Genomic DNA, 17,509 nt, shown 5'->3' with positions numbered 1-17,509 from the left:
AGCTGTCAAACAGTGAGCCTGTGTGTTAGTCTGTGTTGACATTAGTCAGACATTGTCACATTGGCACCATGTTGTCACATTCAAAAGCTCAACACTCTACTGTCTCGCTAGCCCTTTCTCTCTCTTTTTCCTTCTCTCGCACCAGGAGCTTCTGGGGTAGAGTGGAACTTTCCCTGGTCGCTAGGAAACAGTCTCCGGGCTGAAAGACAAAGCAGGGCCTGGTCTCCATGGCAACTTCAGCAGTGTGAAGAGTGAATGGAGTTTGGGTAGTGGTGGTAGTAGTAGTGGTGTGTGTGTGCATGTGTGTGTGGGCAATAAAGGGGAGGTTGGTGATTATTCTTACAAGAGTGTAGTGTCTGTGTCGGTGTGTATGGTGCCGCCTGTTTAGCCAGACAGTGACGGGCCCCCCACTCAGACACACACACACAAATTCACACACACAAATGAACCATACAGGTCCCTTAGTTCTATTTGACGAGCACACCCCTCACTCACCCAGCAATAGAGAATAGGCATCCAAAGGTCGAGTAGCTATTGGAATAGAGTGATGGTGCTAAGAGAGAGAGAGCGAAAGAAAGGGAAAGTGAGGGGGAGGGGAGTCAGAGAGAAAGAGAACAGGGGACCGTGAGAGGGAGAGAGAGAGAGGAGAATACTCAATCGCTCTCACTTTACCCCCTCTTGCATGGCTCACAGTGAGAAATATGGCTCGTGTGTGTGTGTGTGTGTGTGTGTGTGTGTGTGTGTGTGTGTGTGTGTGTGTGTGTGTGTGTGTGTGTGTGTGTGTGTGTCTGTGTGCCTGCCTGTGTGTTTGCACACATGTACAGTTGAAGTCGGAAGTTTACATACACTTAGGTTGTAGTCATTAAAAATTGTTTTCAACAACTCCACACATTTCTTGTTAACAAACTATAGTTTTGGCAAGTCGGTTAGGACATCTACTTTGTGCATGACACATGTAATTTTTCCAACAACTGTTTACAGACAGATTAATTCACTGTATCACAATTCCAGTGGATCAGAAGTTTACATACAGTAAGTTGATTGTGCCTTTAAACAGCTTGGAAAATTCCAGAAAATGATGTCATGGCTTTAGAAGCTTCTGATAGGCTACTCATTTGAGTCAATTGGAGGTGTACCTGTGGATGTATTTCAAGGCCAACCTTCAAACTCAGTGCCTCTTTGCTTGACATGATGGGAAAATCAAAAGAAATCAGCCAATATCTCAGAAAAAAAATTCTAGACCTCCACACATCTGGTTCATCCTTGGGAGCAATTTCCAAACGCCTGAAGGTACCACGCACAAACAATAGTACGCAAGTATAAACACCATGAGACCACGCAGCCGTCATACCACTCAGGAAGGAGACGTGTTCTGTCTCCTAGAGATGAACCACACTTTGGTGCGAAATGTGCAAATCAATCCCAGAACAACAGCAAAGGGACCTTGTGAAGATGCTGGAGGAAACCAGTACAAACGTATCTATATCCACAGTAAAACGAGTCCTATATCGACATAACCTGACAGGCCGCTCCGCAAGGAAGAAGCCACTGCTCCAAAACCGCCATAAAAAAGCCAGACTACGGTTTGCAACTGCACATAGGGACAAAGATCGTACTTTTTGGAGAAATGTCCTCTGGTCTGATGAAACAAAAATAGAACTGTTTGGCCATAATGACCATTGTTATGTTTGGAGGAAAAAGGGGGAGGCTTGCAAGCCGAAGAACACCATCCCAACCGTGAAGCACGGGGGTGGCAGCATCATGTTGTGGGGGTGCTTTGCTGCAGGAGGGACTGGTGCACTTCACAAAAAAGATGCCATCATGAGGCAGGAAAATTATGTGGATATATTGAAGCAACATCTCAAGACATCAGTCAGGAAGTTAAAGCTTGGTCGCAAATGGGTCTTCCAAATGGACAATGACCCCAAGCATACTTCCAAAGGTGTGGCAAAATGGCTTAAGGACAACAAAGTCAAGGTATTGGAGTGGCCGTCACAAAGCCCTGACCTCAATCCTATAGAAAATTTGTGGGCAGAACTGAAAAAGCGTGTGCGAGCAAGGAGGCCTACAAACCTGACAGTTACACCAGCTCTGTCAGGAGGAATGGGCCAAAATTCACCCAACTTATTGTGGAAAGCTGGTGGAAGGCTACCCGAAACGTTTGACCAAAGTTAAACAATTTAAAGTCAATGCTACCAAATACTAATTGAGTGTATGTAAACATCTGACCCACTAAGAATGTGATGAAAGAAATAAAAGCTGATATAAATCATTCTCTCTACTATTGTTCTGACATTTCACATTCTTAAAATAAAGTGGTGATCCTAACTGACCTAAGACAGGGAATTGTTACTCGGATTAAATGTCAGGAATTGTGAAAAACTGAGTTTAAATGTATTTGGCTAAGTGTATGTAAACATCCGACTTCAACTGTATGTGTGAGAACAGTAGGTCTTGTTGGCGAGGTGGATAATAGCACAGTGGCATTGCTCTCTAGTCAAATGAACAGTCTATATGGTGTGCTCGGCTCTAGAGCAGCCAGAACTGGGTTCAAATACTATTTAGAATCTTTTCCAAAACTCCAATAACTTTGTTCTTGCCTGCCTAGTGTCAGATGGGTGGGGATTACAGATTTGAGACTATTCTCTTGGTCCATGAAGCCAGTTAAGCTCAATGAAGCACATATAAAGTATTTGAAATTACTTTGAATACTGTTGGAACCCGTTTTGCTTGGGGCTAGGCCAGATGGCTGCCAGGGGGTAGATTTAGGAGTTTACTCACGAGGGAGAGGGGCTGCCTGGGCTAGGCTGGCGTTCTTGTCCCCCCTCTCCACCCTCCTTACACTGGGATAGAGGGGTGGAGGGAGTGAGAGAGAGAGAGGGAGGTAGAGAGACAGAAGATACCAGCAGACGTTCTCTCCCACCTTCACCCTCCACACACTGGGATAGAGGGAGGGATAGAGGGAGGGAGGGGTGGAGGGAGAGAGACAGAGAGCAGCAGACAAAAGCATGTTTGTGTTCATGAGAATGTGAGGGAGACAGTGGCCCTACTATGTGTGGAAGCAGTGTCAGCCTCGTCCTAGAGAACGAGGGGGGGTTAAGAAAGAGGGAGAGGGAGGTAGGAGGCATGGAGAGAAAGAGAGATGGAGAGTAGAGACAGCGAGTGAGATGGGGAGAAAAAGAGAGAGATAAGGGGGAGAGAAATAGACTAGAAAGTAATAGAATAGATAATCTGTCTCGTGTTGTATTTCTCCACACACACAAAAGCAGGGCTGGTTTATTGTGTTGCAATAGAGAGACCCTTTAGGGTTACAGGGAAAGGCAGAGAGGACAGACAGACAGAGAGACAGACAGACAGACAGACAGACAGACAGACAGACAGACAGACAGACAGACAGACAGACAGATTGACGCACGCACTCACACTCATCTGAACAAACACACATACACACCTGCACTGCATTCCATTTTCCATTCACCCGGGGCTAGGAGTGTATTCTCCCACGCAACACTCTCTCTTTATTGACTAAAAACTGCTTTGAATTGAGGGGAGATGAATGTGACATTTAAGGTAATGAGGGGGGGCAGTAAAACACACTGTTGTTATATTGCTCTCCTTTAGTCACAGATCTAGGTTCATTTCACCCACACCCTATCATAACCTTCATCATTTAAGGGAAAATGACACAAACTGACCGCATAACAGTGTCTGTCAGGACGCTGATGCGCGCACACACACACACCATTGGGTCTGTATATGGATCACTGCCCTCTCCTGGAAGAAGAGAGTATGGCACCTCTAGTATTTAGGTCATGCCTGAGCCTTGTTAATCATACATACACATCAGTGGAGCTGGTGGGAGGAGCTGTAGGAGGAAGGGCTCATTGTAATGGCTGGAATGGAATTAATGGAACGGAGTCAAACCTCTGGTTTCCATATGTTTGATACCGTTCCATTTATTCCAGTCCAGCCATTACAATGGGCCCATCCTCCTATAGCTCCGCTCACCAGCCTCCTCGGATACACACATGCACACACACACACACACAAACAAGTCGTGTTCGGAGAGATCCACCAATAATTATTCTTCTCCTTTTCAAGGCAAGACAGCTGTATGTGTGTGCAGTGTGCATTCATTTTTATTGTAGGTAGATGCCATTGTACAAGAGCACACACACACACATACAGTACACACACACACACACAGGAAACACTTGAAAAACACTCAGTTACTGTCACACTGCTACTCAAAACTCGATCACCCACATCAAATACACTCTTTCACAAAGAGGCTAATCTCATCAGGTGCATTGTCACATCGGCACCACAGTGTCACTCAACAGCTAAATATTGTCATATTAACAGTCACGGACGCATACAGTGTATTGATGTTTGTGTGGCTTAGTAGTAAGTATAGCCACGTTCCAGCCTCCCATCTACAGAGTTGCCTGACTTTACCGGAGAGAGCCAATAGAATAGAAGGACTGCCTCTGTGCTCCCCATTTATCTTACTCTTCTATTTTCTATATCCCATTCTCTCTCATATTTCTATTTCTCTCTCTCTCTATCTACATATCTATCTCGCTCTCTCTCTCCCCCTCTCTCTCTCTCTCTCTCTCTCTCTCTCTCTCTCTCTCTCTCTATCTATCTCACTCTCTTTCTCTCTTTTTCTCTCTCGCTCCCTCTCTAGAGAGATGTTTCCCCGAACCACAGATGTAGGATCAGATTACACAACCCAAACCTTAACCATTAGGGAGTTGGAAATACAACTGGCTGTAGGACAGTGGTTAGGGGTAATGTCTAGAGAAAAGAAGATTTACACACTAAAGAAATGTAGCCACACACTCATACTTTGATGCAAAGTTTAAGGTTCACTGTTTCAAAATTAGCTAACAGCTCTCTCTCTCTTCTCTCTTTCCCTTCCTGCCCTCCCTTCTCATCCCTCCCTCAGACCATGTCGGAGTACAGCTCTTTGCTCAGTGACCTGTCTGAGAACATCACCAACGAGGACTTGGACCAACTCAAGTCAGCCTGCAAGGAGGACATCACAGAGGACCAGAGCAACACAATCACCTCCTCCAAGGAGTGGTTCAACTACCTGGAGAAAAACGAAAAGCTGGCACAGGGTGAGAGAGGGAGAATTTTCCAGGTTTCCCAGATCAACATTTGGGGAAGGGAGGAGGAGGAGGAAGGGAGGGAGGGAGAGATGGAGGGGAGTGTAGGGCCCTATAAAATCTGTTGTATTTTTTGCCTGATTCCGTTTAGTTTAACTCCACAACAATGCTCAAACCACACCAGGAAATCAAAGGAATTTAGATTTTGGGGTGTAGTTACCCTTTAATTCATGTGCACACCAGCCAGAGACCGTTGTTTTGTTAGTAAAGCTTCTGTTGTGTTCACATGATTGCAGAGTTTGCTAAACAAATGGCCACAGGATTGATGCAAATAATCCTGATATCATTCTGCCAGATAGGCATAAGGCTAAATTGTAGTTTAATTGAGAAGGTTTTTTGGGAAACCTTTTCATCCCTACCAGAAGATGTTATCATTAGCATCATCATCGCTAGCGGCTACACAAAGTATATGAGTGCACCGCACACATGCACACAGACTTCGGCGTTCCTGTGCCCTTTCAGGAAGTTGCAGGAAAGTACGAACCACTGATGCATTTTGTTCATGTCTTGTGATTTACTTGGGTGAATTCATACATTTTCAAACAAGTTCAATACATGTAGTTGATTTCCTACTAAGGTCAATACATTTTGGAACATGGTTGAATTCCGTTTCAATGGGATTCCGTCAACGTTCTCCACAACACCGATTTTTATAGGACTCTAGGAGTGGAGAGTGACCAGGAGAAGAATGACAAACTGGAACAGTGTGAGAGACGCAGAGAGAGAGAGGAAGGGGACGGAGGAGAGGGAGGGATGGAGGGTTGTTTCATGGTGCAAACGAGCGAAGATCTTATAACGCTTCAAATTGAATCCCTTTCATATTACAATTAGTATTCTTGCACAGGTCTTTGCTGTTTTGCACCTCAAAAATATCACCCGATGTTGCCCTTCTTATAGATAACCTGTCGTACATCGAGCACATCTTTGAGATCTCACGACGACCAGACCTGCTGACCCGGGTCATTGAGTATCGCACCACCGTACTCAAGATCTCTGAGGACGACGAGATCGACACCAAGCTCACACGCATCCCCTCTGCCAAGAAATACAAAGGTGTGTGTGCGTGTGTATGTGTGTGTGTGTGTGTGTATGTGTGTGTGTGTGTGACACCAAGCACACATGCATTCCCTCTGCCAAGAAATACAAAAGTGCGTGTGCGTGTGTATGTGTGTGTGCGCGTGTGTGTGTGTGTATGTGTGTGTGTGTGTGTGTGTGACACCAAGCACACATGCATTCCCTCTGCCAAAAAACATTCAACTTTTACTGAGACCCTTTTTTCTTTCTCTTTCTCTCTCCTCAGATATCATTCGCCAACCCTCTGAAGACGAGATCATCAAGTTGGCCCCTCCCCCTAAAAAAGTGTGAGGTCATCACCCCTGACCTTTGCACATTGACCCCTGGCACTCCAACCATCTCGACCCCCCCCCCCCCTCACCCCCGTTCCACTAACAGACACCACATGACACAGAGACTAGCAGCCCCTCTCCAATTAACCAATCAGATCGCCACGATGCTTCGCTGCCACGTCTGCCGCGATCGCCTCTTCCCTGACTGAAGGAGGAGGAGAAGACGAGCTCAAGATGAGAGAAAGATGGAGAGAACAAAAAAGAGAAAGAAAGAAAGACAGAGCCAAAGCTAAAATCCTAGCCCTCTTTGTTAAAAGAAGTGTGGGTTAGTTTGTGTTCCTGTAACACTGTTTTGAGAAAACGTGTGTACATGTGTGTGTGTGTGTGTGTGTGTGTGTGTGTGTGTGTGTGTGTGTGTGTGTGTGTGTGTGTGTGTGTGTGTGTGTGTGTGTGTGTGTGTGTGTGTGTGTGTGTGTGTGTGTGTGTGAGTGAGTGAGTGAGTGAGTGAGTGAGTGAGTGAGTGAGTGAGTGAGTGAGTGAGTGAGTGAGTGAGTGAGTGAGTGAGTGAGTGAGTGAGTGAGTGAGTGAGTGTGTGAGAGTGTGAGAGAACCGTTCCAGTTCGACCTAGATGTTGCAGGAAAAGCACCATTATATCAGATCCAGTAGTTACATCTCCTGTGTTGGGTCATTAGAATGAACCTGTTGTCATTAGTTACATACTGTAGATGTGCAAACATATTATTCAGTCAATCTTGCAGTGCACTTGAATTGCTATATCACTAAGGGGCAAATCCTAACTTCAGTCCAATGTTCACTTAGTCATGCATTGGGATACTAAGTGAAAATGTGACTTAAGTGGAAGTTAGAAATCCACTTAACTTAGCATTATGCATTGCTTTATCAGAGTTGAGCAAGAGGACGCCTATAATACAGGTGTCATATTCCCTTTATTCAAAACTCGGATGACATCAGATCATTGGATTTTAAAAAGTATTTTGTTAGATAGTCTTTAAAAAAAAAAGCCAATATTTGCCTTTAGACCAGCCATAGCATGGAATTATCGAAGAAGAAAATGTTATGATATTAAGTTTATGTATTCGGTAATTCAACGTTAATCAAATGTTATCGCTTAAACAGTCACACTTATTTACCCTCATTGTGATTTTACACAGAGATTCCAATGCTCCTTTGCTGCGAAATCTTATAATAAAAAGACAACTTATTGTAAAAACGTATACAAAATTATTATATTGATCAACTTAAAACACTTTATGAAGCAGTATATGAACTATATGATGTGAAAAAAAGTCAACAATATATTTTATATCCTTATAAAATATATTTAAATGTTTGTTGTTTTTATATAGTTAATATAGTGCTTCATGTGGTGTTGATCAATATAATAATTTTGTATATGTTTTATCATACGCATTTACAATAAGGTTTACCTATAAACGTAACTATTTTACTCGATAACAACAGCAACAAAAATGTTTATTGGACAGTTACTTTACTTTAGTGGCAGGGCCTCTAGACAATTTTCTCCAGTGCCAAGTCAGACACCTGAGATGGTAGCCTATGATTAAAAAAGTAAGCTATTTCATCTAACATATCAAGGAAATGCAGGATGGATATTTTGATGTGCAACCTGTCAAAATAGGATCCAGAATTATCCGATAGATTATTGGCTCTTCAGAGAATTTGCCGATATCTATGTGCATATTGGCGTATAAACTATTATTCACCACCTGAGGAAGTGGGAACTCAAAACACTTAACCATGGAGGCTAATTGATTAATCTATCAGTAAATGCAGGCTAATGTTCTACAAAAACCTTTCCAGCGCTAGACTAGGCTACTTGATGTAAAGCCTATTCACTGCAAATGGCGCACTCGGCTCCGCTACGCGGGTGCATCAAAACCATACTTACTACAGCCCACTGCGGTTGTAAAGTAGGGCCGTGAACTCATTGTTTAGAGGTACATGATATACTCACAGAAAGCTGTGACTCTCCTCTCTGTAACTAAAATAACAGTAGTTGCTTGTATTTCTCGCAATAGCCTTTTGAGCAACAGTCATATGCTTGTGCTTCTCTGAATGCATTTCTTCCTCCTCTGTGCGCAGTGGGGAGATGGAGTGAGAGTCAGCAGCCGACAACGAAACAGGGACAGGGCAAATACTTTCATAAGTAGGAATTAACATAATGTATAGGCTATTACAGTTGACACAATAATGGTTTTAGAACAATCTACATGAACGTTCTGTATCAAAATCACAGAAAAGGACCGACGTAAGTCCAAATGTTTCGGTAAGAGGAAAGCAATGTCGGTGTGGGCAACTTTCGGTTTTGTCGTCCCATCTTCAAAATATATAAACATTTGTCTTTCTGCTCAGACAATGCCACTCGGAATTCCAGCCGAATAGTTTTTCAGGACGTAAAACAACTGACCAATCACAGAGCAGGGAAGACGACTGCTTCTGAAAGGAAATGTAAGGAAAGAACAAAATGGCAGAAAAAAAACAAAGTAGATTATATAAATCAATGATATACAGTCAATTGTTCATTAATCTCCTTTGTGAAATGCCCAAGTACTGCATGAGTCATCAATAAACACACAACAGTCAACTACACTCTGAATAATCTCATCCCTAATCCCTAACACATTTTGAGCTGTCTCAGCCATTGTACATCAATAAAAATAAAAAAATCAAGACTGTTGATTCAAATGAAATAATTACTCATTTACGTATATTTACACTGTGTTTCATCCCTATGAAGAAGCCTTAGCAGAATTGGTGTATGTGACAACTAATGTGTCAAATGTGAAAATGTATGTGTTCAAGTGTGGTTGCACCCGCACACCAGTGGAGACTTGCTGAGGGGAGGACGACTCATAAAAATGGCCAGATTGGAGTAAATAGAATGGCATCAAACACGTTGACTCCATTAAAGTCCGTTCCAGACATTATCATGAGCCGTCCTCCCCTCAGCAACCTCCACTGGCGCACACATCAAGTTCAGTCTCACGCGTAAAGAAGGGGACTATATTGTAAGTTTGCTGAGCACTTCGCGAGTGGTCTGTGTAGATGTCTGCTAAACTAAAGGGTCTAGGCAGGGACAGTGATCACCTGTGTGTGAGCTTAAGGCTCCCGGGGTTTCCTGAGCCGAATGGAACCTTTTCCGATGTCCTAAGAGCTCAGAAACACTTACACACAGACCTTTCTATAATTGTATAGACACAGCACAATGGCCACCACTTTCTCTGGAAAAAGAACCTAAAAAACAACACTTTTCTCTCCTATAACCCCTACCCTCACCTCTCCCCCCATTCCCTCTTTCCCTCCCCCCAGTGCCAATGACCAAGCCTTTTATTTAGATCGCAGATTTCGTGATCTGTTTTTGTATTGCTCGCCGTTTATCGTAGTGTTGGAACTGATTTGTATCCTATGCATTTAACTTTATTTGTTATATACGCCTCCGCATTATGTAGACCAGGGCCTGTATTCACAAAGCGTCTCAGAAAAGGAGCCCTGATCTAAGATCAGCCCCCCCCCCCCCCCCCCCCCTGTTTATATAATTGTATTCATTATAATCTAAAAGGCAAAACTGATCCTAGATCAGCACTCCGAGTCAAAGACTCTTCATGCATACCGAACTAAGTCAAAAAGAGTATTGTAAGTATGTTCAGAGCATTTGTATTAAGGTGAACAGCCAAGCAAGTCACCCGTTCAAAGCCAGCACCCCTTTATAGTGAAGCGGTGGCTGCTGCTAACAAACCATGTGCTGAAATGTGTTATTTGATCCGAGATATGTTGCTAGGGGCAGCATTAAAGTATGGTTATAATCAGGGTTCGGTTAACCTGATCCTGGATCTGTTGCTAGGGAGAAGGAGTACAGTATTGCAGGCAACGGCACTCAGTTGTACTTAACCGCTATGATCTGTGGGTGCTGGTCGACAGGGTAGGTAGGAAGGTAGGTGCTCGTCTTGCTGGGGAGTTTGCGTCAGACGACCATTGTAGATCCTCTTAGGCCTACTATCGCACTAACCACTTACAGAGTTCTGGAGATAAACATAGGAATTGTCCTTACTGTAAAACTTTGGGGGGGAAATGTTTTTTTTTTTTTATCAATTCTTTGGTGTAGATTCTTATGAGGATCACAAGGGAGGTGTTTTCTTGTTTGTTTTTGTCTTGTTTTTGTTTTGCGTGTTGTTGTTGTTGTTTTTTCATGCTTACAGTATGTAGGGAATTGTGAATCTCGGTGTTTGTGTACAAGTGACCATTTTTTCAAGTCAGAATTCCATTATAGGTCATGGACTGTGTCATGTTAGCATTTGTGTGGTAGAATATCAGTAGAGAAATGGATAAACCTTACACACATACACACACAAACACTCATAATACAAATCAATGGCCAGATACCAATAAGGATCAACCTTCACTTTACAACATTCAAATTATTCTCATGTCTAAACACATATGTATTTGGTTATCCACGTTTGTTTGATTGCAGCTACTGTATATACATATTTCTATATTCCAACTCACACCCAGAAAAATCATTCAAGCGATGAGGAAGTTGCCATATTCGTTACTAAGAATGCAAACCCCTTTACCTGTGAAAAGGTGGAATGAAAACCGCTTTTCATTCCACCATACCCTTTTCTCTCCCCCCCCCCCCCCCCCTTTACCCTTTGTCTCCCCCCCCCCCCCCCCCCCCCCATGAATCAGCCTATCTATCAAGTGTTCTATATCTATGGTAAAACTCTCAATAGGGTCCAACACATGGCGCTCGGTGTGGATTTGATATATTTCTTATTGGTTAGAAGTCACGTGTATGACATCGCTGTGCTTTTTATGTGGCCATTGGCACAAATAATAACAACATGTCACTCACAAATGATGTCAATTTGGAATTCCGTGTACCAATTACATATCAAGTTACGAAAGAATGCTGCAAAAAAATGTGTATTAGAAAAATTATAAAATCTAAGTCAAAAATAAACATAGCCTATATGACAAATATATATGTAACAATATAACCAAGACATACAATAGACCTAAAAATTAATGATCATTTTAAGACGTAAGACAAAGCTAACCGTTATAGAGAGCTCATCAAACTACAATTCAAATTCAAACTATTCAAGCTACAGGAGTTTGACTTTTCCCTTTATCCCTTCGTTTACATTCAATATACTGAAGTTATGATTGAAGGGATTTTTACAGTAGTTAATTTTCCTATGTTTACTTTTCAATTTTTGGGGGATTAAGTTGTACATATATATGATGAATTTATATCAATATGTTGGTTTCGTAATGGATTAATTTATTTTATGCCAATGTATTGTTTGTTTTTGTATTTTTTAAGTATTCTGATATGTTCACTAAATGGGGTAAAAACGTGTCACTTATCTGATATTAAGTAAGGATTGATCAGAGACCACACTTCAATTTAGATTTTAATCTCTGTATCTCTATCCATGTTTTTATCTTTAAATATGGAGTTAGGGGTTTCGTTGTTTTTATTAAGTTAGGAGATATAACCATCCTTCCTTAAAAAAAAAAACAGATTGTATTCTATTATTGTATTTAATTTGTCTTCTTATCATCGGATGTATTTTACAACACACACGCCAACTACACAAACTGTTATCCAGACAGTTGCTAAATTGCAACAGGATATCCATTGTGATTATCTCTTCACGTCATTTGTTGTTGTTTTTCATTGTGGTTGTTTTTATTGGATTATTGTCTTTGTTTTTGATAGAGATGCTTTTGTTTGTTGTGCCGTGAAATGTAACTATCTGAAAGCAGGCCGCTGGGTAGAAAAGTCTCACTCAGAAGAGTTTGTTCCATTCCTGTTCATTTTCTTTTTTTTTCTAGCTGTGGAAAAAAAGTGTTGATTTGCAGTTGTGATAGAGAGGTAGAGGAGGGATGAATTTGGAGTCAGTGCAGTGTAGCAGTAGATGAAAACCCAGGCCCAAATTACACTAATTGCAAATCAAATCATTTCCCTGAGACTAACAACTTGCTAAGTTTATCGGTTTTAACAGGTTTCAACTGGTTAGCCGCTCACAATTCCAACAGTGTTAACGTAGTATGTGAACCTGCATTGTGAATTCCTTTATCTAATGTAGATTGAATTTGGAGCCTGAGTTGGATTTGAAGTGGCTGGTGAACTATACATTACAAAGGTCTTAAAGAATAAGTTAATTACTTTACAACTTAATGTTTGATGGTTCCTTATCCATTACAGTTTATCCTGGCTCATAGACTACGTTCATGGTAAGGAACCATTCGACATTAAGTAGCAAAATGACAAACTTATCCTTTAAGGTGTTGAATGTTTTCAGGACTCACACATGATGCTGTATAGTAGGCTAGAGAGGTTGTGTTGAGTATTTTTATGTGGAGTTTTGTGTGCTTGGCAAGAAGTTAGTGAGGTTGGGGATTTTGAATGTCTAAAGTTGGAAGATATTTGTACAGCAGAAACAACATTGACAAACATATATATTTTCACGTTCATTGCGTGACAGAAAGAGTGAAAGAGCAAAAAATCAATTGAAATTGTGACCATGCATTTTTAAAGCATGACTATTCAACCTTCTAGCACTAAATAGCAAAATGTGACGTGACAATTTTCAAATAAACATTTACATTAATATGCACAAGAAGCAAGCTTTCACACCATATAGTAAAAGTGCCAACTTTATAGTTTAGTTGCAAAACCGCTAGGGAGGCGGATGGGAGACTTGACAAATCCTGATGCTTGTATGTGCTGTTAACATGACAGAATAATAAAAACAAGTGTACAGTATGTGTACTGAACAATCTCTCAGAGGCTACGTCCCGAAATCCACACTGGCGTACTATTTAGAATGCAGCAGTATGTATGCTAGTGTGGATATCGGGATGGAGACTCTTTATTTTAGACGGAAGTTGAAGGCCGTTTTTTGGTGGCTGTAAGAAGCCATTTTCAGTGTGTGTTTTTGCAGTAGAGACTAGCTAGCAGCATTTGTTGTGCCGTGTTTTAAGGTGCTCTGCGAGAGGTGAGTTCAACAAGGCGAACCGTATGCGAATGTTTGCTAACAGAAGCTAACACGTTCCATTTGGTTTGTGCCAGCTGGAAACGTTTGCTAACATTAACAGTCTAAAAAGGTAGTGTGCAGTAAACATATTAAGAGTCTGTTTTTGGTCTAAACTTTTTAAAAAGTGGCTATTTGCGGCTTCACTGTTACAGTTTTGAATGTTTATTGTTCAACTGAGATTATTACTAGGTATTCTAACATTGTTGAACTCCCCTCAGGTCGGTGTCAGGGCCATATATTTAGAGAGTTTGGACATTGTGTTTCTATAATGCACTTATATTCCATATGGCAGTCATGTTAGCTCCCCATTATTACATTGGCAATATTGAGTTCATTGAATTTCTGACATTTTAAACAATGCTATATCTAACTGAACATCTAGAATTACAATTACAATCCAAACGCTCATCATGAATGGATAAATGGAATACTTGAAAGCACTATGCATTCTAACGGTTGGCCGAACTCTAAATATATGACGCTGGTCAGTGTTAATCAGCGTAACTGCAGTGGTGTGGTCCCGTCAACGTGAGTAGAGGTCATCATCGTAAGGTCACGAGTCATGACGTTCCTGTGCTTGGTTAAGGATAGACTAGGGTCTATGTCCTAATAATATCGCCTTTCTTCTGAAGTGTACACTGGTCACTACTTCCCACACATACGTAAATGCATTCTATGTAGCTAGGTATGGGCTAGCTAGAGGGAGTTTCCACCATATTTCCTATAACAGCTATTTCCTTTCAAAGCAGTGAAGGGAAGTGTACAAGTGCACACTTTGGGTGGAAGGAGAGGTAATTGGGATGTAGCCTAGATATAGGCATCTAACCGTTTGATTTTACCATGAAGGAACTTTAGATTTCCGGCAAGAAGTAGCCTATCTAAATACATGATCATGATCATGTCCCCCTATTCATAATTTTGACCCTCAGAAGTGAAGAAAAGTAAGAGAAGGTATTTCTTAATGGATCACTGCATATCATATCTGGGTGTTGGAAAGTGTTGTTTTTATGAACCTGTTTAAATATGACATCACAGACTGAGACTGATTTCACTGAGCCACAACACAATAGGCCACTATGTTCTTAGTGAGTAAGTTCAAAAGTATTAGTCAACCTGCGATACCTTGCATACTGTAGTACACATAAGCATTAACGGAACCGCAACATCTCCGTGGTAAGAAAACATTTGATAAATGCAGGTCAAAGGTCAGGTTTCCTCTGATTAGCCAATGAAATGGTCTCAATCTTACCAAAATGACAGGATGTTGCATCAGTCTGAAGGAGTTGCTTGTCTTGAAGCTCTGTTCTCACCGTGTGGTAAAGAGGATGGCCGCATTCCAAACCGACTAGATAGCAGACATCTTCCAGATCTCACGACTGGATAGGTGTATAACAATTAACTAACCACATCATATGATAGCAATTTAATGCCCTACTGCGTACTCGATGACGTAGCACAGAACCATTGGTTGATACAATTCAATGCCTGCAATGTACTCGGCCTGGAAAGCAAACTATTACAACTACATCCACACCTTGCATTGTTATCATATCTCCCACTGGATGCCATAGGCTATATGCTGTTAGGTTTTATTAGAATTCTTATTTTACAGGACCAAGAAAAAAAAGAAGGATTTATGACAGCAACAAATAAATAAATAAAATATAAGGTATTACAATATGTATTAAAATAAATACCGACCTACAGATGTGGCTTTTGTCCTGATTTACATGAGACTAAACTGAAATGATGCCATTTTGTCATTGTGCTAAAATTATTATAAATATTATATTATATATTAAAATATATTTGCTAACCTACTGATTTGTCTTGAGTGGTCTTTTTTTTCTAGTTTAATACCTCAGTAACTTTCAACCAGATATTATCAACCAGCAATTGTCTGTGATTTTTGTGGGAGATGTCGCCACTTTCTCTTTTGTTTCCCGCCACTTCAAGTGGGGGGGTGTTGTTGGCTAATCTGTTGCAGATTGGTGATATTCCTGAGCAGTTTCCTTCCTCTCCGGCAACTGAATTAGGAAGGACACCTGTATCTTTTGTAGTGACTGTGTGTACTAATACACCCATCCAAAGATTATAAGGCTCAATAAAGCTAGTTGTCTTGACTACTTTCTTATGTCATTCTCGCTGGCACCAAAAGTTTAAAAAAAAGTGTTGATAGAGGACAGAATGCGGACGTACAATTAAATAATTGGCCTTTACAGTGCCTTAGAGACCCCTTGACTTATTCCACATTTTGTGACATGACAGCCTTATTCTAAAATGGATAAAAATATATACAAATCCTCAGCAATCTACACACAATACCCCATGACGAAGCAAAAACAAGTTTTTAGACATTTTTACAACTGTATTAAACATAAAAAACAGGACTACCTTATTTACATAATTATTCAGACACTTTGCTATGAGACTCGAACTTGAGCTGAAGTTCATCCTGTTTCCGTTGATCACCCTTGAGATGTTTATACAAATTGATTGGAGTCCACTTGTGGTGAATTCAATTGATTGGACATGATTTGGAAAGGATACGCACCTGTCTACATAAGGTCCCACAGTTGACAGTGCATGTCAGAGCAAAAACAAAACCTTGAGGTCGAAGGAATTGTCCATATAGCTCCGAGACAGGATTGTGTCGAGGCACAGATCTGGGGAAAGGTAACAAAACATTTCTGCAGCATTTAAGGTCCCCTTGAACACAGTTGCCTCCATCATTCTTAAATTGAAGAAGATTGGAACCACCAAGACTCTTCCTAGAGCTGGCCCCCAGCAAAACTGAGTCATTGGGGGGGGTGGGCCTTGGTCAGGGAGGTGACCAAGAACCTGATGGTCACGCTAACAGAGCTCTAGATTTCCTCTATGGAGATGGGAGGGCCTTCCATAAGGACAACCATCTCAGCAGCACTCTACCAATCAGGCCTTTATGGTAGAGTGGCCAGACGGAAGCCACTTCTCAGTAAAAGGCACATGACAGCCCACTTGGAGTTTGCCAAAAGGCAACTAAAGACTCTTAGAACATGAGAAACAAGATTCTCTGCTCTGATAAAACCAAGATTTAACTCTTTGGTCTGAATGCCAAGCGTCACGTCTGGAGGAAATCTGGCACCATCTCTACGGTGAAGCATGGTGGTGGCAGCCATCATGCTGTGTGGATGTTTTTCAGCTGCAGAGACTAGGGAATTTTACAATAACCCACGTAACTAGTAGACAGTAAGTAAAAAATCATGATGTACAAGACACCTGTCTGATTCGTGCCTGTCTGAGTGGACTGATCCATTGTAGAGGCCTTGGGGATGGTACAGTCCATCAGTCTAAGGGTGATTTCACATATAGTCCTCTTTAAAATAAGCGATCTCAGTCCTCAAGAAAGTGAACTGGGTTAAAACAAAAAAATAATTGCAAAATAACTCAGTTTCTCTTTTGTATTCACACTGCCCTTGCATTTGAATGAGGACTCTTCTGCAAGTTCACTTCACCTAGTCCTCTTTGCATTCACATTGCCATGTTTAGAAAGGAACAAAGATTTCTTTGTAACATGCATTCTGGGTTTTTACAAAGTGTAGGACAAGCCATTCAATCAGAATGTGTTATCGGACAGCCTGCTTAGATATACCTGCTTACCTTTTGGATTGCATTTAATTCAAATATGAGACATAGTAATTATAATCAGAAGACACTATTAACATCTACATAGCAATAGAATAACTGCAGAATAAATAATGCTGTAATTTAAACATGTACGCCCAAGGTAGGCTACTGCCCTTTTAAGAGCTAGAATAGATGTTGTACCCTTTCTGTGCATCCTTGACAATCGCTATTCAATATCCAAAAACAGTACACATTGTTTCCCGCGAACCTGAACATCATAATCTTCTCTCTT

At 41.3% G+C, this 17,509-nt stretch overlaps 1 protein-coding gene across 1 annotated transcript in view; it reads left to right on the top strand.

Moving 5' to 3' along the window:
- Nucleotides 1-15,431, top strand: part of LOC109896896 (astrocytic phosphoprotein PEA-15-like) — a 56,805-nt gene extending 41,374 nt beyond the window's left edge. Inside the window, exons 2-4 of the mRNA XM_020491331.2 lie at nt 4,952-5,126; nt 6,072-6,227; nt 6,475-15,431. Of these exons, the coding sequence (XP_020346920.1) occupies nt 4,955-5,126; nt 6,072-6,227; nt 6,475-6,539 (393 nt within the window). The 5' untranslated portion in view covers nt 4,952-4,954 and the 3' untranslated portion in view covers nt 6,540-15,431. The remainder of the gene's footprint in view (nt 1-4,951; nt 5,127-6,071; nt 6,228-6,474) is intronic.
- Nucleotides 15,432-17,509: the final 2,078 nt, after the last annotated feature.

Source organism: Oncorhynchus kisutch, linkage group LG9 (assembly GCF_002021735.2).
Source record: "Oncorhynchus kisutch isolate 150728-3 linkage group LG9, Okis_V2, whole genome shotgun sequence".
NCBI lineage: Eukaryota > Metazoa > Chordata > Actinopteri > Salmoniformes > Salmonidae > Oncorhynchus > Oncorhynchus kisutch.
The sequence above is the reverse complement of the archived record's forward strand: the minus strand, read 5'-3'. Positions and strand labels throughout refer to the sequence as shown.